General features: G+C 40.4%; 1 protein-coding gene across 3 annotated transcripts in view; it reads right to left on the reverse strand.

The window, feature by feature from the left end:
* ROCK1 (Rho associated coiled-coil containing protein kinase 1) overlaps positions 1 to 25,122 on the reverse strand; it is an 84,061-nt gene extending 58,939 nt beyond the window's left edge. Inside the window, exon 1 of one of the 3 annotated variants that reach the window (XR_005955980.1) lies at positions 24,528 to 25,122. Coding sequence is in view for 2 of the 3 variants with exons in the window: in XM_041477632.1 (XP_041333566.1) it covers positions 24,528 to 24,620 (93 nt within the window). In the remaining variant the exon portion in view is untranslated. The remainder of the gene's footprint in view (positions 1 to 24,527) is intronic. The other 2 variants (XM_041477632.1, XM_041477633.1) reach the window with 2 other exon arrangements.
* Positions 25,123 to 27,300: the final 2,178 nt, after the last annotated feature.

Consider the following 27,300-nt stretch of genomic DNA (forward strand, 5'->3'; position numbering starts at 1 on the left):
CTAAAACAAAATGTAGTGCAAGTCAGTGAAATCAACCTATACACAGTAAGCACACAGGAGTACTGCCAGGATCCACTACACGCCTCAGCCTTTCACTAAAACAGAGGCCAAGTCGTAGATCCTTCACACCAGAGCTCCTCTCTGTCCACTGACTACACAGAGAAATCTTGAATCGCTAGATCTGTTCGGAATGACACCTATTCGTGAGACTATTTCATGCCTAAAATTATGGAAAACTGACATGGTTTGAAGATGTGTTCCAGAAAATGTATTTCAGTGGGTGTTTCTTTCCACTCCAAATTCTAACACTATATTACAACATGAATTTTACTACAATAGCATAGTTTCTTGTGGTCAATAGTCTTTACATCCAACTTTAATTTATTACATTACTGCTTTATTATTTCAATTTGTCATCAGAATTAATTCCACTTAGTATTGCATCTTTAGGAACAACTATCAGATGAGAGAGCAGTGTCTTCAAAGATGATGAAGAACATAGACCAATATAGCACCAAGAACATAGTCAGTAAAATCTAGGCATAAAAGAGTTATATCATATAATTTGAAAATAGCTCAGAAAGGTGTGAAACAGGAGTAAAAGCTGATTGCCATTAAGTCAAATTAATGTCAACGGACTCATTTCACAGCAAGTGAGACTGCTGGATCCTTGCAGCCTCACTTCCTTAAAAAAGACCCACTTGCACTGGTTAATATGCTCTGTGGACAAGTTTTACAAACTTCAAAGCTTCTATACCAAATGTGGCACATTCTACCATGAAAACAATACTTTACATACAAAGACTAACACAGTTGTAGAACTATCTGGAAAGCTACAGAGATTCTTTATATTTTAATGTGTAGAAAATAGGCTACAGAGATTCTTTATATTTTAATGTGTAGAAAATAAGAAAATAGCCTACTTTAGGTTTAAATGATTTATCAAACCACATTTGACTAACACTAGAATTAAATTAAGCGTAAGTGCAGCTTGGTAAAACTGCCCTTTTCAAGAAAACTGTACTAAATGTGATTAACACAAGTACATCTAAAACATACATATTTAAATAGTGTTAGAAGAAGTAGGAGTCCTGGTTAGGAGCACTGACTGATGTTTATCACCATGGACGCAGCATTCCACAGCCACTGCAGCAGTCGGTATTAGGAAATGCCTCACAGGTCTAGAGTTCCCAGCTACTGTAACAACTGCAACTGGAGATGAGCAGCCAGCCTGACACACTATCCACAGAAATACCTCGCGGTGGAAAAAAGCGACTTCACATCCTTTCCACTTCTCAAAGTTATGGTGCCAACCAAAAATATAAGGCAAGCCCAGTTCCCTCAACTAAGATATAAGATAACTACTTCATTTTTTTTTTTTTTTTAAACCAAACACCACTTGTAATTTATATCAGCAAACGCTCTTTGAGGTCCTCACAGCTTTCTTGGTTATCCTGTGAGGGCAGATTCTTCCACAGGCAGCAGAGAGATCTGCTGTTCTGATTTGGGAGTCCCAGCCTTTTCATTTGAAACACAAACACTCAAAACTACCAATTTAGATCAATGGGAGTAAACACTCTAAGAAACGCTCATTAGAAAGCAAAAGTACCATGGATAAAAATTAACACTATGGATGCAAATACTGGTACATAACTTCCCTTCGACAAAATGTATAAAGACAGATCAGAGATAGGAAAGAATGAAGACAAACTGGTCCAGTCCCCGCTCAAAAGTCTAAGGTTTCTTTTGCAGCAACCTGCAAGGAGTTGAGTAAAGACTTCAACAAAAGGAAAGAAACTGCACAACTCCATTAAGAAATAGTGGTATTGACCAAAGGAAACAGAACCCCTCCACATCTGTTGCCTAGGAAATTGCTGTCTGCCTCCCATATTTTTTTCCAGACAGGTATCCATGAAACCTGACTTCAGAAAGTAAGCCTTAGCCACTTGGGCAAGATGTGAATTAGCAAGACACCAACTTACTGCAAACAACATCAATAAAATTGCTTTAGCTCTTGTAAAAGCTGTCAAATATGTAAAGCAACTTTAGATCTCTTAGCTTTACATTACACTAAAACTAGCGCAAGTTCTCCCATCAACAGCTTAAATTGCTGCTTCTAGCTCTCCCACCATGCTTTTGCCTGAAAACTGATACCTCTGCTATGAAAAACAAACAAACAAAAAATATTACCATCAAAGCATGCAATATAATAAGTCACTGGAAAGGATACTAATTTTTCTGTAAATCAACAATACCTTAGCAGCCATACTGAACCTGCTGTCACCTGGCCCAGATTATGTTTGCTGCTAAGATAACCAAGTGCTAACTACAGACATAAACAAACTATACAACAACAAAAAGAGAAGTTCTCTTTTTAGCTTTGACTACTTGGTCTTGGAGATTATATTAGCTCAATAATTATGCTGTACAAAAAGACTCTAAAAAGGTGCACCAAGGAAAAGAAAGCCCTCTGGTAACACCCCACAGAAAAATAATCCAGGGACTGGAAACAGACACTGAGAACAAAAGTACTTAATTTTTTAAACAGAGCACAGACAATTAATTGAACAACTTTTCAAGAAAGAGTGGGAACATCACAATTTTTCTAGCAGTCTGGAAACACTGCACAAAAATCTCCCCTTCCCCACCACTAAAAGGGAAATTCTTCCCTAACACTCTGCAAGTCAAAACACTTCCACAATTAGAGGCAAATAGCCATGAGAGAAGTCCAGAAATGAAGATTATGAAAGAATTATACTAAAAAACTCTGTAGAAACTGAAACAGTGATTTGTAAAGCAATATGCCTTTCCTTAGTGTCACATGCTAACCAATCTGCAAAACGAAAAATATGGGAAGTTGAGCACAACTGAAGCAAGGAATCAACTCCCAGAAGCTTCTTTGATTGCGCAATCTCCTGTCAGAGCTCTCGCTACATTTCTGCAATAAACATTCCAGCACAAGCAATCACACGTCAAGCAGATATTTGAAATATGCAACTAAACAAGAACTTAACACTATTTAAGAATTTGTGCATCGTTAGGCAGTTTTGTATCGCAAACCCTAGTGAAGCTCATAGACTTTTTCGTGCATTGATTAAAAGAAACACTTCACTTTCAATAAAAAAGATGTCTGTATGCATAAACCCAAAGTTTTTATATTTGTTCTTTTTTCCATTATGAATACACCCACAAAAATGACTTTCAAGTAATGTTATTTTTAAAAAAGGCTATAAAAATTCCATGAGAATTACTGTAGATGTAGACAAGTTATTTCTATTTCCAACCACTTAGATTCGTCAGAATTAACAGGATTTTGTTACTAACAGGAACAAAACAGCAAGTTTTCCACATTTTCGGGAAATTTTCACTGTTAATGTAGAACAAAACAGTTCTGCTAACAGATTACTTCCAGAGTCCAGAACCCAATGAATTAAATTTATAAATTTAAAAAAACTTGTTTTACCCATTACCTTTAAGCAATTTTTTTTCAAAGTGTGAAGAAAAAAGCTCTCTTTCAAAACCCACTTGAAGAAAAAATGGCAGCATATACAAACAATGCCACTAGTAACACCATTTTAATTAATACTGCATGTTTAAGTATATATTCAAGTCATTAATAGTGACTACTTTTGGGTCAAAAAATACTCCCCCAACAGATGCTTTCAGAGAAGTTGTGGATGTCCCATCCCCAAAAGTCTTCAAGCCATGCTGGACTGGGCCTTGAGCAACCTGGTCCAGTGGAAAGTGGCTGTCCATAGCTAGGTGATTGGAACTAGATGATCTTCAAGGTCCCTTCCAACCCAAAACATTCTACAGTTTTCTGATTTAAACCAAATCTCTAAGTACTCTTTTTACCCTTTCTGACACCATAGTAGAATCATGACTAAAATCCTGAATGCTTTGGACTGCATGTGAAAAAAGAAAGGTGTTAACTCTAAAACCAAAAATTTACATGAAATCATGGTTCCACATTCCACTACCGAAATGACAGAACAGAACCAAAGCTGTCCATGAAAACTTAAGGGTGGCTTTCTACAAACTGCAAGTCTGTCTCATTATAATCAGTAAGGATTTTACCATATGTAATACTGCAACAATATAAGCCAATTTATGCGGGATTTCCAAGTACAGTATTTCAAGACTAGAGGAGGACAGGAAATGTTAGGAATCCATTATAGGATCCAACATTTTTAATTTCAAGGAAGTCCAAAGATGTTGTGATTTATCATGCTTACAAGATTGTTAGGGGTGTGCAACTAAGTTCCTTTTCAAGATCTGAGACTAAAGTTTGAGGAAAACTAAAGCCACTGACTCCATACACCAAGAAAGAAGTTTTTCCCAACATTTCCATTGCTCAAGCATGACACATGCATTCCTAATACACTTGCTAAAACATGAGACACAGAGAGCAGAACTTCACAAAACAGTGGTATTCAACTTCTACAACACTGGGTATTTTCAGCAAGCTCATATACTGCGATCATAAGGATGAAAATACTAAAATACTAAGAAAGAATTGTAAAAGCAACTCTTCTACCAACTTGTCCAGCTACATCAAAAGAGTAAGTCAACTCCTCCCCAATACCATTCTTCCTCCTTAGCATTCCAGAACCTGAGAAAACCACCCCCCCACCCCAAACAGGATACGGTAGATTGATACATGTACTCCAAAGGCATGATTTTCTTTTGGATTTAGAACACGGGAGAAAACAAATCTTAACCCAAGAGGAAAGAGAGCCAGGGCTGTCTGGACCATTGCCACAATCATGGAATCTTGTCAAAGTCTCTCTTGCCTGTCCTTACAAGGGAGCAAGACTGAGCCTGGGCTGATTAACTTAATCTCTACAGGAGATGAGGGCAGGCAATATTTTTGTCACACCATAAAAGCTTGCCACAAGATAAATCAGAGCGCACTAACATGATATTTTCTGTTCCTCCATCCCACAGACCATTTTGAGTAGCTGTCATTTACTTTCTCATCAAGCAGTGAGCAAAACTGATAAAAATGTGGTTTTTACAAAATAAACCGAAAGGGAATGAAAGGCTACTTTTTACTCTCATCCAAATTCTACATGATTTTTACCCCAGGATTTGCTTTATGAGAACATTTTTCTAGTATCTAATTTTTAAAAGAAGTCATTAAAAAAACACTGCTTTCTTGGAAATCTACATGAAATAGGACACTAGAGATACATTGTATGTGTGTATAAAAATATTTAAAAAACAAGTATTTCAAAGGCCATGTCAAATGAGGTCAGGCAGTACCTGCTACTTCCCATTCATATAAATTCTGTGTATGTAAAACACTGAGGAAAGCACGTTTCCAATTTCTAAACACTACAAAGTATCAATATGAGATATTCTGGAATGTAATTAAGAGCAGCAATATCAGTTCAAGAATTTAGAGTCACACTTTTGTCAGACATCCTGCACTTCAATTTCCAGAAGTCTGCTGGACCACAGAGCCAATTTCTGAAGAACTACATAAAACATGGATGGAAACAGTAATTATGGAAACAGATGCTTGTTCCCAATCATGATCATTTTTATAAATTAATATATATAGCCTCAGAGACTTCAAAAGGTAATGAAGAAATCAGTTATACCTTTTGTGATATTCAAACAAAACGTATTGGCATTTAGGTAAACTATCCTTATATTTAACTAAACTCTGAACTACAGATAAACAATGTGACTTAGAAAAGGAAAAACCCAACCATCTGACATTAAGAAAGGTCTAACACCAGGAAGTGTGTGCATGCATATACCCTCTATACACAGATTTACATATTCCAAACAATCAAGCATTTCAAATAATTTTTTTTTAAAAGTGACCTACCACTTTCATTCAGATTCACATGTTACAAAGTGTTTGCTTGGCAAGAGAAGTAAGAATCACCAAATACTCAAGAGAGACACAACAAACAGAGACAAACTCCTTTGCACTTGCAAAATTACAAGCAGTTCATGATGCAAAGCTCTATATGCAGTCTTCAGAGAAGAAAAGCAATGCAGCATTTAACCTAATACTGTCATGCAAAGCACATTTCAAATCCCCCTTACTTGCCTCAGTCAAGATTACACATTGTGTAACTTGCAGCAAACATTGAAGAACTGAATTTCCTCTTTTCTCAACTGCTGTAGATCAACTCTAAGATCATGTCACATTCACAGTTTAGAGCTCTCCTTTTTTTCCTTCCAATATAGAATTAAGGGACAAATAGGAAAATTGGTCATTTCTTATAATTTTGTCCCTTTACCTACTGAACTACGACACGTCAAATTTCCAATTTATTTAACCTTACCTCATTGAAAAACCTCTTAATCTGCTTATTCTCTGAAGATGACACTTAGTCCAGTTCCACAGATTCAGTTAAAAGCCAACTTTTATAAATAAGAACACTGAGATAATACTTGTTAGAGATAATACCTCTTTTTGTACGTGTTGCTGTAAAGAATTAAGAAAACAGCAGAAAACCAGTCTATGAATACATAAGCTATTCCTTCTGAAAACCAATATAAAAATCCATGCCTGTCCAGAAGACAAGAGCAAGAAAATTCAGAAAAAAAGCTGAGTGGAATAGTTCTATATTCTCACATACTATTTCTATATAGAAGTTAATCTTAACAGCAGAAAATCATCTGAATAGCCTACAGCCTGACTTGCTCTCTTTCCAAACTCTGTTCAATGTCATAAGCATACCAAAAACATATTTTAACTTTTCATTACCAAGTTTTTAAAGATTTTAAATTACTAGCAGTATGATCTTAAAAATTACAAAACCAAAATTATAATACAGTTTACATTCCTTATCAATCCTCAAAATAAATATGCTATTTTCTGTAAAAAGGGAGAAGCATGCCTTTGAGTGTCCTAAAAGGCCAATGTGGCTTAGATCTTCTGTTCTGTCAAGAGTCAACTACCATCACACTGCATTATTCTGAGCTAGCAGAAACATAACAGGAACCTGATGGCAAAGAAATGACTAAAAGGCATCCTGATTGAACCCCTTTTCATTGCAATACCACAGTAACAATGACTGAATTTGCCTGTTTGGCACCACAGATGTTGGAGCATCTCATTTCTTCAAAAGCGCATGAGGAATGCCAATGGCCTGACATAGCTGCCACCGGGAAAAGACCATAAGCAATAGTTGGAATTTGATTTGCTCTTTCCACTGAGTTCTTCCAATGCCTTCTTATTTCACCTAATACACCTTCACTGGTGGATTACAGTATGGCTCATGGTAGGTGTCCTCCTGCCCCACAACCCAAACCATAAGAGGGTGGTAAATTCTAAAAGGCCTGTGGCTAAATAGTACAGCTACTGAATGTAGCACAAGGGTGGTAGCTGTATTAGATGCTGGCTTACAAAACAGAGACAAGAGGCTGTTCTAGAAAGATTGTGACCTCACTCTTGATGGACCGGCCTGAGGATTGCTGCTACAGAACCCTCTAATACCAGTCTCATTGTACAAGTGGAATTCTAAAACAAATCTCTTGCACTTCTAAGCTTTATTACAGAAAAATAATCAGCTGAGAAATAAAATACACTTAAAATTAAGAGCATAGTTTAGATAATTTTTTTTCTTTTTAATTCTTAGGGCTCCATCAGAAATAGAGATTCAACCAACTACTTCAGTTATTTCTTGAAAGCTTACCTGCAGCCTTGATTTTATGCCCAAATAAACCACATATCTTCATCTAGTAAAAGTTAAATGTTGCTTGACTATATCTGACTGTATATGGTAACAACCTTTCATATCCAAATTACCTGTTTTACTTCCATAACTCACGAAGAAGAATTGCATCTTATTTACAGAAAACTTCATTCTGTGCTAATTCTTAATTTGGAGATATATACTAATCTCACTTGAAACGTCATAAGACAAAACTGAAGCAATTTCTCATCTGAAACCATCATAAGACAAAACTCCTACCAGCTCCTGATCATTATGCAAGTTTATCTTGGCTTAACAGAGGTATCTTTCCAATCTAAATGGATAATTTGAACTTGCTGGTTTAAATTCTCAGAATGTTCTTCCCTCCTTCCAGACAGAGTTTATCTTAACTTCTAGAGTATTAAATGTCACAAAGAGACAAAAATTAACTCTGTGGGAGCTGCTTTTCCTGATGCTTTCTTTTTTTAAATTCAGATACTATTGTTAGAGTTATCATTTAGAGTGAAAAATATTTAAGAAAATAACAGTGGTTTATATTTTTGTCCACTTAGAAACTAGATTTGTTATACATGCATTCTGTGGTTGAGCTTCTTCCATGTCTTCAGGCCACTACCTTTAAAGGTTTTTCTCTTTAAGTCTCTTTCACTCTCATGAGACCAGATCTGCCATTAAGAGAAATTAACATTGCAGTGCTCAGCACACATACCGTATCCTGTACAGTGTCACAGGTCAGAAAATGGGACCTCAATAGCTGAGGAAACAATTTGTACATATACCACATACCATTACTTTTGGCTTAACTAACACTGCTGCAAACATGTTGTTGCACTGATTTGAGAGCTTCACTGAGGCTCTGAAACAAAGCTAGGAAAAGGCAAAGAGAAAACCAACCAGTGAAACACTGTAGAGATGTTTTCTCCAAAGACAGAGGATCACAGAACCACAGAACAGTCTAGATTTGGTGGTATCTCCAAAGTTCACTTTGTGCAACTGTTCAAGCAAAAGGGAGCCTTGATGACATTGCTCAGCACCCTGCTGAGACTTGAAAACCACCACCAATGGGGACTCTACCACATCTGAGGACATTGTTCCAATGACTGACTCTTGTCACAGTAAAAAATTTCTTTTGTACATAAACCTCTCCCAATGCAACATGTACACGTTGGCCCTTGTTTTCTTCTCCTGAAAAGACAGATTTCATGCTCTTTGTAGCTGCCCTTATAGCACTGGAACACCATAATGAGGTCCCCCAACCCTTCTCTGGGGGAACACCTTCACTTTTCCCTCACAAACCAAGTGCTCCAGCCCTCTGAATCACCTTTGTGACCCTCCTTGAATTGCAGCAACAAGAACTGGACACCTCCCTACAGATGTGGCCTTACCAGCACTGAGTGGAATGCTCACATCTCCAGCTCTGCTACTGACCCCGCTGCAGATGCGGCCCAGGGTCCAATCTGCCCTTGCTGCTGCAGCCGTGCTCTGCTGACTCATGCCCACCTTGTTGTCCAGTGGGGCCCCAAGGTCAGCAAGGCTGCTCCCAACCTCACAGATCCCAGCCTGGACCAGGCCCTTTGGTTGTGTCATCCCAGATGTAAGACACTTTAAGTTTGACTTTGTTAAACTTCATACTGCTCTTGCTTGCCCACGCTTCCAGCCTGTCCAGATCCCTCTGTAAAGTGTCTCTTCCTTTTAAAAGGTCTCCTCACTAATCAGTTCAGTGTCATCAGCAAATTTACTGAGGGTACTTTCAATGCCACCGTCCAGGTCATGCAGAAAGACACTGGACAGCATTAGGCCCAGCATCCACCCTGGAAGACCCCACTTGTGACAGGATGCAAGCCTGAATAAAACCTACTGACACCAGAAGTTCTGATATATTTTTAAAATAATACATATTTGATGTCTCACCAAAATTAATTCAACTCTATATTAGCAAAATTTGGATTATTCCTTGTGCAATTTTGGTGTCACCATTCACTATACAGAAATATTCTCATCACAGTTTCCTTCTAACAAAATCTAGAGTAGAAAATTATAATTGCACAGTGTTGAAAGCAAACACGCCTCTCAGTTTTTCTGAAGCTTAGAGGACTTGAACTAAATTTGCAGATTTTTTTTTAAGGAAAATGAATCTCATTATTTCATATTTTCATCACATATAGTGTGTATACATGTCTATAAAAGTCTGAAGGTACTGAGCATAATTTTTTTTTTATCCAATTCATTCATTTAATTATGATCTGGAATGAGTAGTGAAGCTTTTCACAGAAAGGCTTTTCTGGAAAACTGTTAAGCACATCTTCAGATTTAAAAAGCAAGCAATAGTTGTATATGAATTCATTAAGGTACAAAACCACCACCTACTCAGTATGTAAGGCTAACAAGAAGGAGAATTATTTCAGAGAACTAATAAACTTTATTTATTACAACCCTCAAACTGCTTAGGCCAAAGGAACATTTTAGTGATCTCCCCCCTTTCCTGCAGTGATTACACCACTGGAAACTATGGCAAACAGGAAGAGTCTTCCTTTATACTACTGACTATTATCAGCTGAGCATTGGACACCGCAGTTTAAGTGCAACTTAAAATGCATATATCTTCATTTTAACAGCCTCATATAAATGCACAACACAGTTCCAACAGCCAGTGCTGACATTTTTCCATCAAAAGCATCAAATTTCATTAAGGTCCTCTTTGTATACAATTTTCCCCCTAAAAACACAGTAATTCTCTACCACACGTTCAATGCAAAGAGAGTGATGAACATTATGAATATGCTACTAAAAAAGTTAATGTATTGTAAAAATTTACTTATTATATTGAAGCACAGTAATTTCTAGGTTCATGTAATAATATGCATTAGCATGCAGAGAAAATAATTTTTTTTTTACTCAAAAAAATTATTTTGCAGTTTTAAGCCCGTGCTCATCTACATCAGTTTTCCCTACTTGTCTGTGGGAACAGCTGGAACTTAAGAAAAATACAGCTCTAACTCAAAAGAATAACCCTCTCAATGATTTTTTAATGATTTTGGGAATCTAGAGAGGTTCCAGTTGACTGGAAGATGGTAAACATTGTCCCAATTTAAGAAGGGCAAGAAGGATGACCCTGGAAACTACAGGCCTGTCAATGTCACTTCAATGACTATTACAGATAGTAAAAAGCTTATTTGGGGAGGTATTGAAAAACACCTGAAGGAAAATGCAGTCATCAGTCACCATCAGTATGGGCTCCTGAGGGGAAAGCCCTGCTCCACAAACTTAATTCCCACTTATGACAAGATAACTCACCTAGGTATCAAGGGAAGCCAGCTGATCCAATCTTTTGGGATTTCAGTAAAGCTTTCAGTACTGTCTCACAGTGTCCTACCAGATGAAATGTCCAGCATTCAGCTGGATAAACACATCACAGGACAGGCGAGCAACTGGCTCACAGGTCAGGCACAGAGTCGTAGCAAATGGGGTGACATCAGACTGTTGACCTGACACTAACAGGGCTCTGCAAGGCTCAATCCCTCCACAGGGCCTTGTGCTCATCAACATCTTCATTAATTACTTGGATGCACAACTGGAAGGAATATTAAGTAATTTTTCCAGTGATACTAAATTGGGAAGACCTGTTGACTCCCTTGAAGGCAGGGAGGCTCTGCAGAGATACATCAACAAATTTGAGGGCTGGGCAACCACAAACCATAAACAAAAGAGAAGTGCTGGATTCTGCACCTGGGATGGGCAACCCTGGATGTAGACACAAACCAGAACGAGATGCTGGAAAGGAGAGCCATGGGAAGGGACCTGGGGGTCCTGGTCGATGGCAAGTTGAATCTGAGTCAGTGCCCTGGCAGCCAGGAGGGCCAAGCGTGTTCTAGGGGCATCAGGCACAGCATCACCAGCCGGGCAAGGGAGGGGACTGTCCTGCTCTGCTCGACACTGGGGCAGCCACACCTCAAGTGCTGGGGGCAGTTCTGGGTGCCATAAAATTAGAAAGATACAAAGCTATTAGAGAGTGTCCAAAGGAGGGCCACTAAGATGGTTCAGGACTTTACAAGGAGTGGCTGAGATCACTTGGCTTGCTCATCCTGGAGAAGAGGATACGGGGGAGACCTCACTGAAGCCTGTAATATCCTCATGAGAGGAAGTGCAGAGGCAGACACTGATTTCTCTCTGGTGATCAGTGACAGGACCCAAGAGAATGGCATGAAGCTATGTCAGGGGAAGTTTAAGTTAGATGTTAGGAAAAGGTTCTTCACTCAGAGGGTAGTTAGACACTGGAACAGGCTCACCAGGGAACTGGCCACACCACCAACCCTGACAGTTCAAGAAGCATTCCGACAACACCCTAAGGCACATGGTGTGATCCTTGGGGTTTGTAAAATGTGCAAGATCGGGATGATCCTTGTGGCTGCAACTCTGTATCTCTGTGATTCTACAAAAATAATTTAAAATTTTGAAAGCAACAGATTATATCAAAAAAGCAGTTTGCAACATACCAGTGAAGATGCAATGTTAAACACACTCACAATTTCCTTCTGACTTTAAGTCTTGCTGTGAAGGTTTTTGTTGGCCATTCATGTTTGACACACGTCCTTGTAGCTTGATGTCTGCTTTTCAAATACTTAATGGTACTACCAGTGAAATTTCCCTACCCCTTAAAAGGAGTACAAAAAGTAACTTGCCTCCACACCATCAAACCCACAAATTGTGGGGGCTGGGGGAAGTACTTCCTTATTTTAGATGCAGGAAACAGAAATACAAAACAGTCTCACAAAAAGACTGAAGAAATCAGGAAACCCTAACTTAAGGCACATTAGGCCAAACAAACAATTCTAACACCAAAATCATCTTTAATTATCATCTTACTAATTTCTCTGCCTGTTTTCCAAACCTCATATTTGTGTAATTATCTTTCAGAGAGACAAGACTTCCTTCTCCACAAAGGTAGTTTTTTTGTTCTTGTACCCTACCCCTGCCACACCATAAATGTAATCTGTCATGTTCTGTAGTTTAAAATATTCAAAAGCAAAGAAAGATGCATCACAGTATCAAGGATACTGCACTGATGCTTCTATTTGTTGATATTTTATTTACCAAGGCAAGAGGATAACATGGCACACCAATTTCCATTTCACCTCCTATCTTTTCAAGAGATATTTGACTAGTACTCAATCAAGAGGAAGAATTTAAATTGAATATTGACTTTTCACAACCTCAACATCAAAAGGATAAAATTATTGTTTATAACTGTCAATAATTAAGTAATTTATGGTAGGCAAATACCCATTGCACAAGTTTAAGAATTAATTCAAGACTATAAATTGACAGGACTGGCATTACTGACAAAATCATTTTTGTTGACTGCCCCATTAGTTGCTTCTCCTTTTCATGTCAGAACATGATTACTGGTTTTGTTTCTACTGCAGAAGTGAAATAGAAATCATATGAAGGCTGAAGAACACAAAATCATGACAACAGACACCACCCTTCTGGATTTAAAAATTAGGTGATTCTTGTATTTTGCAGAGATGAGGACATGGTTATCTTGTCCAACTTCATCAGGTGCTCTTACGGCTAACACTGCTTCCACCTTCTTCTGGATGTAGAAGGGAAGTTAACAAATAAACCAGCTCATTTCTGTGAGCTGCACTTCATTATACCAGAAAGACATTTGTTTATCATTATGAAATTCAAGGAAAGCAAGATCTACAGAGAATTATCTAATCTTAAGCATAGGTTTTAGCTCTAAGTTGCAAGTTACTTGTTAAAGATTGTGTCTCTTTCCATTGTTATGAAAGAGGTTATGTTGATTCCAACTCCTGTGAAAAAAATCAACTTATTTTGTAAAAACATCATATTACCTTTTAAAGTAATTCTTCAAAAACTCATGACCCTATTTCTTTTTTTTCTGGTTTTGCTAACCCATCAGCTCAGAAGACTTGTTCTTAAATTACATGTAAAGGCCTATAAGTGGAATTATCATTCAGAAGAAAGCTTAGGATTTCAACTTGTTTCAACAATACATCTTTGCTGAACAGTTATTTCCTCCCACAAAATATGAGTAATGCAGCACCACTATAACATAAGTTTTTTGATGTTGAAACATACAAGAAAGAATGCAAAAGATGTCCTGCATTGGTAGAGTTAGTCAACCTCCCACAAGATAGCCAGATTTGAACGAAAACCTTCAGCTGCCTATTTTGGTGGAATCTTAATTAAGCTTCTACTTACAGGGCATCAGAAACTTGGAAAGAAACTTCCCAACCTGCAGATAAATGGTTTTGATAAACCTTTTCTTTTATTCCTGACCATATCTATGAGTTTGTCAAATTGCAATGAAACAGGGTATATAGAAAGAAAACAAAATCCCTTTTTCTCTCCTCTAGAATTCATGGTTCTCAGACCTTTCTTTCCCATGAACTTGCGAAGAACTACAACAGAAACTATTCTTTATATGAAGGTGAAGTTAGTCTGACTCCATTCTTTGCCAGGAGTTCAAAGAGGAGATGACCAAAGAAAGGAACAATGCAGACATCCCATCTATTCCCTGGCGCAAACCAAAAATCAACCGTACAGAAAGTCACAGAGGAGTTGCCTACAGTCACTGCAGTCCCAGACACAAAGCAGCTCCTGCAGCACCAGCATCTAACACCCCAATTTTGCCTCTATATGGTATCTGCTTAAATCCCAAGTCCAAACTACTAATGATAATAGTGTTATGTACACAATGTATTCAGAAGGACAAAAGCTTTCTTATCAAAGCCGGAAGGCATTTGAGGGCAGAAAAGAAACAAAAGGAGAACACTTCAAAGATTCCACTGACCTTACACTCATCGAGAACATGAGCAAGAGAGACTTTTAGTCCTTTCCTTATCCCAATCCAACCTGCCATGCAGAATCAATTAACAGCTCTGAGCTTGCAAGTTACGTGATACAAGACCTTCTTTGTGTTACAACTTCTTTCTTTCGACAAACAACCCAGAATTCTCCTAAATATGGTCTTCCTACCAAAAGTCTTCATAGCTTGACTCAGAACCACATTGTGAATAGATCTGATCATTTCTCTGACCACCTGATTTTGCAAGTCAAAACTATCTCCAAACACTTTAAGGTCATGCTACTTCCAAAACCCATATGCACAAAACAGTTTGTAGAGTATGAGAAAGGCTAAAAATAGCCATGGGCATTTTAGTAAAAGACAGAAGACAAAGGCTCTTCCAGGAAACCTACTGATTTATTCACTACAGAGAAAGCCTAGCTCATTAATGACATGTCCAATTATAAATTCAGTGTATTGGAAAGAAAAATCAAAACAACCAACAAACCCACCGCTCAAACAAAAGGCAACCCAATAAAATACACAATCACATCAATAGTTCAGCTTTCACTCCCAGGTCTTCCTGGGCAATTTTTTTATTTACGTCACCATCTTTGCTCTACAAATGTTGGCAACAACAGTCCCTCTTTCAAAAGTGAGTCTACTGTGGTATTCACGTGATCTCTGAACAGAGAGAAGCGGAAAAAAGAATGATCAAAACAATTCTTATTTCATTTGCTGCTCCTGTGTTTTTAAACATGTAGAATATATTAGAAGATTATTTACCTGAAGGTAATTACTTAATTAAATTCTAGTAAACATTGTTTTTGTTAATTAACCTATCAAGTCCAAACTGTATTGACTGTCTGATCAGCAGACAGTCACGAGTTTCTTCAGTTTAATACAATTCTTGTTAGTGTAATACAGTGTAATATAGGTCTAGTATAATAAAGTAATTAATTAGCCTTCTGATATCATGGAGTCAGATGCACATCATTCTTCCCTGAGCTGGGAACATCACAAATCCGACAGTCTACCAACTTGGCTGGCACCACTTTCAGCCTTGAATTTCCACATAAGAGGATACCTAGCATGTAAAAGCAGGTTTGAATGGTCCCAAGACCACCAAAAATTGTATCATTGTTATGCTGGCAATTGTTTGTTTAACTGCCAATGAACTTAGTAATTTAAGTTGAAGGAGGAGGACAGCTACCCACAGAAGATGTATTAGAGCAATAAACAAACCATCAGTGAAGTGGCAGAACCACCTTCCCTCTTTGAAAGAGGAGAATAAATTCTCTCAGTTCAATGCTGACAGGATTCTTTGCATGCCTACAATCAAAGCTACTTTCTAAGAAGAGATTAGTATAAAAACACATTTGTATCATCAGATTTCATAACAAATAAGAGAATTCTATGATTCCACCTCTAACACTGACAGCAGTGCAGAGTATCAACACAAAGTTGTGAGGCATGAGAATTATCTCTCTTTTCAACCAGAGCTTCATGCCCTGCCTGGCATTATTCACACAACCTAGCATCTGCAAAAAGCACAGGCCAAGTATAACCAGCACACACCCACTCCTCCTGTCCTACCCTCACCTCACTCCTCCCTGAAGAATCTCCCTCATCCACTCCTACTTGGTTAGCTCCTGCCTGGAGAGGTTTCCTCCCCTCTTAACTACTTGACATAGTCACTTGCACACTTGTAGCCAAATGAGCTCCCAGATCTCATACTCTAGGAAGATGGTGCTTGTTGTACTGACACCTTACACTTCAGCTTCTCTGAAGTCAAAGTTTGAAGCTGAAGTCTCCTCTGAAGACTCTGCCTGCAAACTCCACAGGCAGTCTTCTCTTCTCCAGTCCCTCAGGGACAGATAAGTTCCTGTCACATCAGTATCAAAAATTCTTTCACATTTCCAGGACAATAAGGAAGTCCCACACTGCCTATAAAGAGGGAAATTATCTGTGTACACAGATACAGAAAACACAAGGCTACATAGTCATAAAAAACTGCAGTGGCACTAGTGGAGTGCAAACTGGAGATCACAACAAGGCAATCACTCTCTTTTTAGCTCCAATAGAAAAATCCTACATCTGTTTCAACCACATTCACAAATTAAATATGAGCTTATGAATTTACAGTGACTGACCCCTCAGATACAAATTTTTCTGCTTAAAATATCCAAATCTACAAATGCCTCCACACAAAGTTCTTCTGGTCTTCTGTGGCAGATACCTTTCAAAAAATTATTTGGGCTACAAACAGATTTACTGAACAAGAAGGCCAGAACTCTACAAATAAATGTCAAATGAGTACTGATGGCTTTTCTATTTAGTTTTGGTGAATTTTATTTTCCACTGTGTGAAGCTTCAACAGAGAAAGCATTCTTCTGAGAAGTGGAAAATTACAGGTTGCCCAGAGAAGTTGTAGAGATGTCAAAAGCCTTCCTGGGCAACCTGGTCTAGGTCACTCTATCAGAGCAGGGGGATGAAGGACCCCTAGAGATTCCTTCCAGCCTCAATCATTCTGTGAAAAAAAATGCATTACTCACCAACATACTACTTTCCCACAATACATGGTAATAAAAATTAAGAAGGCAGACTTCCAAATCACCATCCCAAGTAACTGATTTAGACAAAAGAAATAAATGATCAAACAGTAGCCAGTTGGAGATGAATGCCCGAACCATTGTTCCTTCACACTTTCCCACTGGAAATAACCATTATGGCTATAATACAAGTTTTACTAACCATCTGCTGAAAAATGTAACATCTCCAACCACAAAACAGGAAAAAATTTCCTAGCTGAAATTTCCAGATGTCAAGACAAGCTTCTGGCTTCCTCTTCTTCAAAAAAGCACACCAGATGACATACTCAGTTTTGTGTACTCAGGGGTTTTTTCGGCTGTTATTTATTTGCTAAAAATTAAACTCAGCCTCCACAGAAACAGTATTTTCATAGCAGTTAAGTCACTGACCACACAGGAAAACACCCATCTTCTATTAATGCATTTTCTATGTAGATATCTCATATCAAGTTTTCCTCAATATATTCATACCTTAGCATTTAATACATCTCAATATAGTGCAGCACTGAGTACTATGCTGCTTCCTACTACATTGGAGAAAAAAATATAAAGACACAATTAGTCAATATTTACTTAACTATTAGATTTTGAGGATTTTTTCTAAGTGAAAATTATGACTCACGAAGATGTGTAATAAAAAACAAGGACATGTTCCATTTGTGTTTCCAGTTCAGTTATAAGCTCTGCAGCCCAGACACACTCAAGCTAGAAACACTCTTAGGTAGTTCCAATCTAGAGTCCAAAATAAAGCCTTAATGTGTGCAGTGTTTACTACAGAGGTTTTCAAGCATTAAGTCTTTGCATCATCTCAGACCATGCAACTGACGAAAAACAAGCAAACCTTCACATATTTCTGAGCTCTATGAGAGAAACAGAAAAATGAATGCATATAAGAAACATAAGAGAAGCTAAAATGAAGAAATTTGCAGTTGGATTGGCAAATAGGACCTACTAATAGAGATCTTACATACTGTCCCCATGACAGTTTTTACTGTATAAATATTGACAGGGAGTGGCAACCTTTCAGCTAACGAAAGCCAATCCTTTACAAGATTTTGAGTATCAGAATAGACTTTGACCCCTGCTCCAGTCAAAAGCTGGTGCTGATCCTGGGCTGGTTCTCCCTTAGCAACATGGGCAGCCAACCCAGCCAAGCGGCTCCTGCTCATCTAGACAGCCTCCAGACAGCTGTAACTGAAGATGCACCACAGCACCTCACACCCTGCAGAAGCTGGGCACAGCACAGAGGCATCTCTACCCTGCTGACTGGAGACTTCAGCACAGATCTCAGCACAGCAAAACAACGGGGACAAGAGAAACTCCAAACCACTTTTCTTCTTCTCAAAGATCCTGTTTCAGCGCTAATACAACCACTGTTCACAGAATCATTTAGGCTGGAAAAGATCTGTAAGATCATTGAGTCCAATCATTTCCCCAGCACTGCCAAGAACAATCACTAAACCGTGTCCCTATGTGCCACAGCTACACACCCCTTCCAGGGATGGGGACTCCATCACTGCCCTGGGGAGCTTGTTCAGTGTCACAGTTTTCCTGCTGCACGTGGCTCCCTGCTCCCCCTGTTCGCTGTCCATGCTGTTTGCCTTGTCATTAATTCGAGTATTAATTTCAGCAGATCGCTAAGGAAGCTAAAAGATGGTGTTATTTGCATTTGCTGCAACTGAACTATAACTGGGTGTCGCCTGCATGGTGCCTGCAGTTTTACCAGTATTGTCTCATCATCCTTCTGGCTTTATTGCTGATGGAATGACTGGACAAATTAAGGCAAAGACAGAAAAGTTTTTAACCATTCTCCAATTTTTTTCTCAGAGAAATAAGTTCAGTTTTTCAGTATTTCTACTGGGAACTGCAATTTCTTGACAACAAAGGAGTTTTGATAAATAAAATCAAGCAACATCCACCAAAAAAAGACTTTAATTACATGGTTTGGGACCTTTTAAATTCAAGATAAACATCCTGTATCAAGAAAAACATCTCAGTGTTCTTTGGTAAGAGACCTTAAAAAGTGTTTTATTTTTATATAGTACTCAAGTATGACCTAGGGAATTCTGCTAACAGCAACTGTGAGGTTACCAACATCATCTGCTCACAGGGCTTCTCAGTATTTATTAAGTTCTCAATGAGTGGCTCCTGAAGCTATCATTGTCCTCAAAGTCAAAGATTTACAGACCAACAGGTTGATTTTCAATTTGTCCAGCAAACAAATTCCAGGTGTTTCCCTCTTCCTTCCCTCAAGCAACAAAAAAAACCACTCTGTAGTTGCCAGGGAAAAGGACATTGTTTACAAATATTTTTACTTTTTAAGAGCATTTATAGCTTAGTTGGGTGTTTTATTCCTCTTGCTGAAACGTGTCTTAACATCAACTTTCTATTATCATTCCTCATTAAAACTTTTTACAGGAAAAATAAATAATTACATTCCTACACAGCCTCTAGTTTTATAAGCAGAAGAATTGGCTAAGTTAACTATTAATTCCTCTGTAAAACCTACCATACACCATGAAACAAATGCTAACATTTTGACAGTTCCACATCTCTACTGTTAAATTTCTAAAGTCTAATGTAATACTAAAAAATTCTTAAGAGATGCAACCTGAAATAAGAAACCATCAAACTACTGTATTCTCAAAGCCAACTTAGAGTTGCTTTTAGGTAGATTTTACCTTTGACTAACATATCAAGATATATTTTATCATTAACTTAACATGAATCTTTATATTTCATAATCTGCAGTGATAAGTAAATAAAATTAATGTTAAATAACATCATTAGTAATGTTAATTAACATTAATAATTAACAGAAATAATTAACATTAATTATTTTTGCATATAAAGTTCAGATATGGTAACTTGAAGACATGGAATTGTATTTTCTAGGTCAGTCAGAAGTCTTATTTTGAATCTTAACTACCAAATCACAGAATGGTTTGGGTTAGAAGGGATCTTTTTAAGGATCATCACCAAACCCCTGCCATGGGAAAGGACACCTTCCCCTAGATCAGGTTGCTCAAAGCTCCACTCAATCCAGCCTTGAACACTTCCATGGATGGTGTATCCACAACTTCCCTAGGCAAGCTGTTCCGGCACCTCACCACCCTCCCAGTAGAAAACTTTCTCATGTCCAATCTAAATCTGCACTCGTGTCAATTTAAAGCCCTTGCCCTGACACTAACAAACGCTGTCAAAAAGGTCTTTTTCTGACAGATGAGCCAGAAATTCAGGTAAAACCCCCAAATCCTTCTCCACAGGGCTGCTCTCAAACTATTCAACACTCAGTCTGTAGTGATTGCCCCAATACAACTGCAGACCCTCCACTTGGATCTAAAAACTGGTAGAAAGATGTCCAAGGAGACTGAGTCAGTCACAACACTTTCCCTCACTTTGGACCACCTTCAGACAGCTTAAAGAATCCTGAAGCTGACAATCTGCAACTGTTCATGAAGTTCTGCTTCTTAAAAAAAAAAAAAAATTCCAAATATCAAAGATGAGGAGATCATCTTGCCTTTTCCTATGCAAGACAGATGAACATGAATTCATCTAGCTGATGAAACAGGCCTAGGAAAAACAGGTGAATCAAGCTTTGTAGCTATGCATTTCTGGTGCAACAAAAATGGGAACCTCTTCAGAGCAGATAAAACAAGTTTGTGATATGCTTTGATTTGCAGTATTTACTGCTGTCAGTCATTTTGAAGACAAACTGCTCAACAAAAGAAATATTTGACATCTTTGAAGATTAAGACCACCAAAAGTGTGAAGTGTCTAAAATCAACTATGGAAGTAACAAAGTACCTGAATAATTAAAATATTATATTGGTTTATATATATTTATTTATTTATTTATATAAGAGAACATATGTAATAACTCAAGTGCCTGGATAAACCATGAAAACACTCTTCGTGAGCACTTACCTGAACAGAAATAGAACCAAAATACATTTTCATGGAAAGTTGCTAGTTATTTTAGAATCAAAAACATAAGCAATTCCAGGTCAAAATGTCCCACACCTAAACTCCCTTATTACACCCCTTAACTCCCACTCTCCAAAAACTGGAAGCTCATAAACCCCAAAAATTTACTAAAACACAAGTTCATTCCAAAAATTGTAGTAGAACGATGCTCACCGAATACTGCTTTTCAGTGTTTAAGCTCACTCAGCTCAAGTTAATCATTAGAACAGTCAGTCACTTACACTGCCTTTGGGCCTACTCAGCACCCCTATGGAAATTACCAGGATCTGACCACTGCCCATCCCACAGTGTGACCACCTCTCTAACACAGCCTTCAGTGTTATTATATCTTTTGGGGACTGTAGGACTCCTAGTACCAAATATTTTGAGAAAATGCTCTACATGATGCTGTGACACATTGTCTACACATAAATCAGGTTTGAGCCTCCTCATGCCTCATCAAAAAATAAACAGACAGCTTATCTGTGATTCCCCTGCCTAATACTAAATCAGGTGAATAGAAGCCCCAAAAAAAACAAATTTTGTTACAGACAGTTGCAACTGAAACTCATTCTCTTACTTTGTTTTTTATTACAGTTGCATAAGAGAAAACAGGAAAAATAAACACATCCCCTCCTGCACTTCAGCTTTATGAATTTCCTTCCTGCAGCATGTAAATCGAAATTACAAGGCCCTCAGTGTGCCTCTTCCGCCTGCTCTGCTCTGTTGTCAGCACTCTTCTCCCACACCTTCCTGAAACGGTAACACATCTTCCTTTGTATCAGGCCCCACCCCCATCTTCTTTTCTTAGAGTTCTCATACTACTTCACATATAAATTTAGAATCTTTCTAGCATACAGAAGAACATAGCTTATGACAGTTACAAAACCCAAAATGGCAACAAAGCTGATTTAAAGGTTATTCCATGTCCTGCCTGTTAGTCTACAAAGGGTACAAACTTATGGGGAAGAAAAATAAGAGCAGAAGAAAAATGAAGCCAAGTCAGAGGATAAAACCGTCCTAAGAGAAGCCAAGAGCATTGCTGGGACTTTTCATTGTACAGCCAAAAAAAAAGTTCCCTGAACCTAAATGAACCCCAGCATTTTAAATCTCCACATACAGAATATCAGATGCTGAAGTGTCTGTGTATCTGCTATTCCTGTATTTCCACTCAGACATGCTACCATCATTGCTTAGGAAAAGTCAAAAGCAGTTATAAGGAACATCAATGCACAACCTTAATCAAAGGTAAAAAATATTTTAGATTTTTAAAGTTTTACTAGAAAGAATTTTTGTATGTAGTCAGATCAGAAAAATATTACTTAACTTTCTTGTTAAGTGTACCACATCTAAAGTCTGTCAAATTTCCCTTTTTAACTGAGCCTTGGAGGGAGGAGAATGGGGAGTTCATTTCAGAAGGTATTCAAATGCCGATCAATTACACCTACACCTAAGCATCTCTTCCTTAAAAGCATATCCATACAGATTTTAATGGATTTGATATATAAGTAATACTTTGCACCAAGAATGATGCTTGTAGTGTGACTCACCACATTAAAAACTACTGTAAAATATTTAACCCAGTTAGAAAATGCTAGGATACTTAAATTCTTCTATAGAAAAGATCCCAAGAACAAGTGAAGCAAAGTATATGTCCAGCCAGCAGGAAGACTAATATATTGACCATACACATATAAAGTTAGCTTACCAAGTGATTTTCTCAGAAGCAGCATTTTCTTTTTAAATTGATAATAGTTTAAAAGAAATTGCCTAAAAAATTGTCACTTCAAAGGACCTCAAAATCTGTAATGCAAACACACGTTCTAAAACTTTCAACAAGCATGACAGGAAGCATTCCAGCAAGTTCATTCCCAAACTGACTACAGCTTAGCTCCTAATCACAATTAAGATAACTGAAATGGGGCAAATCCTTAAACTGATTATAAGATTAAGGAATACGGTTAAAGATACTACCAACTGCATGTCTGACACCTGCCAATTCTTTCCTACCACTGCAGGAAGGTCCCCATAGAACAGCCAGCACTTCAGCACATACTAGCAACTGAGCCATGGTTAATGTAAACCCTGAACTCTTAGCTGACTTTATACTCTTGACACCTATTAATAGAACCTGGCTGTAAAAATGTCTGATTAGTCTCGAGGTACCAAAATTGACACACTATATCCTAAGAACCAGAGGTCTCCTCATTGGCTGTGGTTCTAAGATGTCAGATAGGTAAAGCAGATCAAGAGAAGCAAGCTAACTAGAAGATGCAGCGCTATTTTCCTTTGTGACAGCAGCATCCACAAGGCTCTGCTTTTATCTAGGGATGTAGGTTTGACCTGCCAACACTTCAGAAGCTCACCAACCTGTAATAAGTTAAAGAGAGTAAACAATATTGTGAACTTGCACAGATTCTTGCATTTTACTTTTAATATATTCACCACCCTATGCTCAAGCAAGCTTTCTGCCAAGAACCATGCAGTAGAAAATGAAGAATGACTATTAAGAGCTATCTCCACCCCCACACCTCCCTTCCCTTCCAACCCCAAAATGTCAGAGTTCATACGAGGAACAAATTCAACTTATTTGTTCCTCTCTCTGACAACAGAAAGCCAGGGAAAAAAAGAACTTCCATCACTTGCTCCAAAGAAAATAAGCCTTCTACTTCAGTGAAAAAGCACAAATTACACTTTGGTACTATTTAAGGACATCTCTAGGCATATCCAAGGACCCAGATGCATCCCAAACGAATCGGTTGTATTTGGCATGCAGTTTATTGCGGTACTAAGTGATCTAAATGAGAACTAAAAGATCATCCAATTGTGACAATCAGCTACCAAATGACGTTAGTTGGTTTTACATCAGGAAGTGTTATGGCTTGCTCTCCTATGATGCAGTTTTAACACTGACAGCACTGGTGAGATCCAGCTATCAGGTACGATCAATTAGGGAAACAGCAAGCGAGCAGGCCTAGCACAACCACCAGTTTAAAATGCATTTAAACACCTGCCCTCACCTGTAAGGGCTTATTAATCGTGTTGCATGCGACTGTCAGCACTACAGTGCTTAACCACAGCACAGAAGGACCTCAGTCTTTAAAAAAGTTGTTGGAGAGAGAACGGGTATCAAAGCTAATTGACGTCCTGTGCTCACACAGAGGAGAGGAGCGGCACTCAGGAATTCCGCCTTTGTGCAAAGGCTGCACCGCCCCTGTGACAGCCGGCGAGGCACAGAGCAGCGCTCGGAGCGAGAGATGACAAGCGTGAGGCAGGGCTGGGCAGGCGCCTCCCTGGCATGAGCCGCTCTCCCGGCACACGGGCACATTCACGCACCCTGAGCCCAGCGCTGGGTAAACAAAACAGCAGCACGGAGCTGAGCAGGGCGGTGACTCAGCCAGGAGTGCGAGATTCGGTCCCACAGGGTAAGGAATTCGGGGAGACGTGACCGGGGGCCCATCGGCGCTCCGTACTCACCAGCAAACAGTCCACGTTCACTTCGGATTTGGGGTCCTTCAAAGTCACGTCGATTTTCTCAAACCGAGACTCAAAACTTTCTCCCGTCGACATGTTTCCGGAGTTAAAAAGTTTCCCTTATTCCAGAGCAAAGTTAAGGTTAAAAAAAAAATAATAAAGTAAAAAACAAAAAACCAAAAACCAGGAACAGGCGAGCACAAAAGAGAAACCACAGCCTGTACCAGGCTGAGGAAGCGCCTCCTGCGAGATCCCTTCAATCACAAAAGTCTCTGGAGCAAGTCCCCGTCAAGGGGGCAGAGAATCCAAGGGGAGCCCGCAGCAGGCGTGGGACGAGGCTGCTTCTCCCCCCGCTCCTCCAGGCACGCACGCAGCTTCCCGGGATGCTCAGAGCTCCGCAGCAGCAGGTTTCCTCTCCCTCCCTCCTCTGCTCGGGCCCCACCGTCTCAGCATTCCCATTTTCCCAGCCGGGGAAGCCGTCCTGGGCTCCAGCGTAGCGGTCTCTCCTCCTCACCCTGCTGCAGCAGCGCCGGCGGGTCGGTGCCAGGTTCCGGAGCGCGGCTTTCTTTCCGGTGAACCAGAAGAAACAACAGAAGAGGGGAAACAAAAAAAAAAAAAAAAAAAAAAAAAAAAAAAAAAAAAAAAAAGAAAGAAAGAAAAAAGACAAAAGCCTGCAGCCACACCAACAAGACAAAAATGGATGGAAAAATAAAACTTAGGGGAATCCTCTCGACGGCGTGTCTCAGCACCGTGGGGTCGGTCGGTCCGTCCGTGAGCACGGGGCGAGGAAGCGAGGAAGGCACCGGGCGAGTGTCCCCGCGGGCGGCGGACGAGAAACCTCACTGGCGGAACGGCCGCAGCAGCATCTTTCTTCCTCTCTCCTCCTCCTCGCTGCCTCCCGCCGCTGCCAACGCCGGTTCAGCCCCTCCCTCTCCGCTCCTCCGCCTCACGGACGGGACGGCAGCCCGGACCGCCTCAGGACCGACCCGAGGTTGCGGCGTGAGAGGGGAGGAGGGAAGGAGGCGGCTTAAGGGGAGGGGAGAGCGTGAGGTCTGGCGGCTGCAAGGGAACCTGCGAGAGCCACCAACATGTCCGCCTTCCTGTTTGAACAGTCGGGACGGGGCGCGGGGCGCATGCGCGGGGGGAACGGCTCCGGTGCGGGCGGGGACGGGACGGCGGCAGGAGGCGCGCGGCTGGGAAGGAATCGCCGTCACCGAATCGGTCAGGGTGGAAAAGACCTCTGAGACCATCCAAGCCAAGATGTGACCGAACACCACCGTGTCAACTAGACCAGGGCACTGAGTGCCACATCCCGTCTTTCCTTAAACACCTCCAGGGACCGTGATTCCACCACCTCCCTGGTCAGTCTATTCCAGTGTCTAACCACCCTTTCTGTGAAGAAACTCTTCCTAATGTCCAATCTAATCCTCCCCTGGCGCAGCTTGAGGCTGTGTTCTCTGCTCCTGTTGCTTGTTGCCGGGGAGAAGAGGCCGGCCCCAGCTGCTACACGCTCCTTTCAGATGGTTCTAGAGAGCGCTAAGGCCGCCCCTGAGCCTCCTTTTCTCCAGGATAAACACCCCCAGCCCCCTCAGCCGCTCTCCATCAAACTCGTGCTCCAGACCCTTCACCAGCCTCGTTGTCCAGCTGAAGGGAAAAGCGGGAGAGGCGGGAGCGGGCGGGAGGCAGCGCGCTCGGCTCGGCCCCGGCCGCGGCGCGGTGGGACAGCCCGGGATCCCCCTTCCGGGAGCCGCTGGCTTTGTGCGCCCGCCCCCGCCCGGCGGTTCCGGCGGGAAGTGCGCGGAGCCCAGGGGCAGCGTCCCGCCGGGAAAAGCGCCCCTTCTCGCGGGCTCGGCGTGCCGTGGGGGATGCTGCCGCCGTGTTTCCGCCCCGGCTCCCCGGAGGCGCCTCAGCGCTGGTGGCTCCCGTCGCCTTGGCACGGCACGGGCACTGGCACTGGCACGGAGGGACAAGTGGCAGCGAGGGTCACCCCTAGAGCTGTTGTGGGTTCCATCCTTGCGGATCTTCAAAAGCCAGGCCCTGGGCAGCCGGCTGTCGGTGGTCCTTATTGCAGATATTCCAGAACCATATTGGTGCAATCCTGTGCCATGTGCTCTGGATGGGATGATCCTGCTTGAGCAAGGAGGCTGGACCGGATTACCCACTGTAGTACCTTTCCAACTTTCTGTGATTCTGCGGTTCTGTCCTGCCTGATGGGGGGACTGGAGAAGTTGGCCTCTATAGATCCATTTCAGTGGCAGCCACGCTGCCATCCTGCGTGTCCAGGGAAGGAGAGGCCAGTTTCCACAGTGCCAGAAGTTCAAAGCATTCCGGTTTATGTCCAGATAAGAGCCATGTGCAAGGTAGCACACCAAATAGAAAGAAGAGATACCAGCACTGAACATGTAACCTCTGCAGCCTGTGTTGGTGTTTCCAGTTCAAACCTTACCTTCAGACCACAGCAGGGACCTTGTATTCAAATAAGGAAACAATCATAGAATCCCTTAGGTTGGAAAGGACCTCTGAGATCATCCAGGCTAATCTCTGCCCAAACACCACCATGTCAGTTAGAACATGCCACTGAGTGCTATGTGCAGTCTTTTCTAGAACCCTTCAGGAATAGTGATGCCACCATCTCCCTGGGCAGTCCATTCCAATGCTTAACAACCCTTTCTGTGCAAAAAAGTCCTCCTAATGTCCAACCTGACCATCCTGTGGGTCAGCTTCAGACTTGAGCAAAGTAATAATTTCAAATATTACTGGACAGAGGCCACTGTAC

This window comes from Pyrgilauda ruficollis, unplaced genomic scaffold (genome assembly GCF_017590135.1).
Source record: "Pyrgilauda ruficollis isolate IOZ18807 unplaced genomic scaffold, ASM1759013v1 scaffold41, whole genome shotgun sequence".
Lineage (NCBI taxonomy): Eukaryota > Metazoa > Chordata > Aves > Passeriformes > Passeridae > Pyrgilauda > Pyrgilauda ruficollis.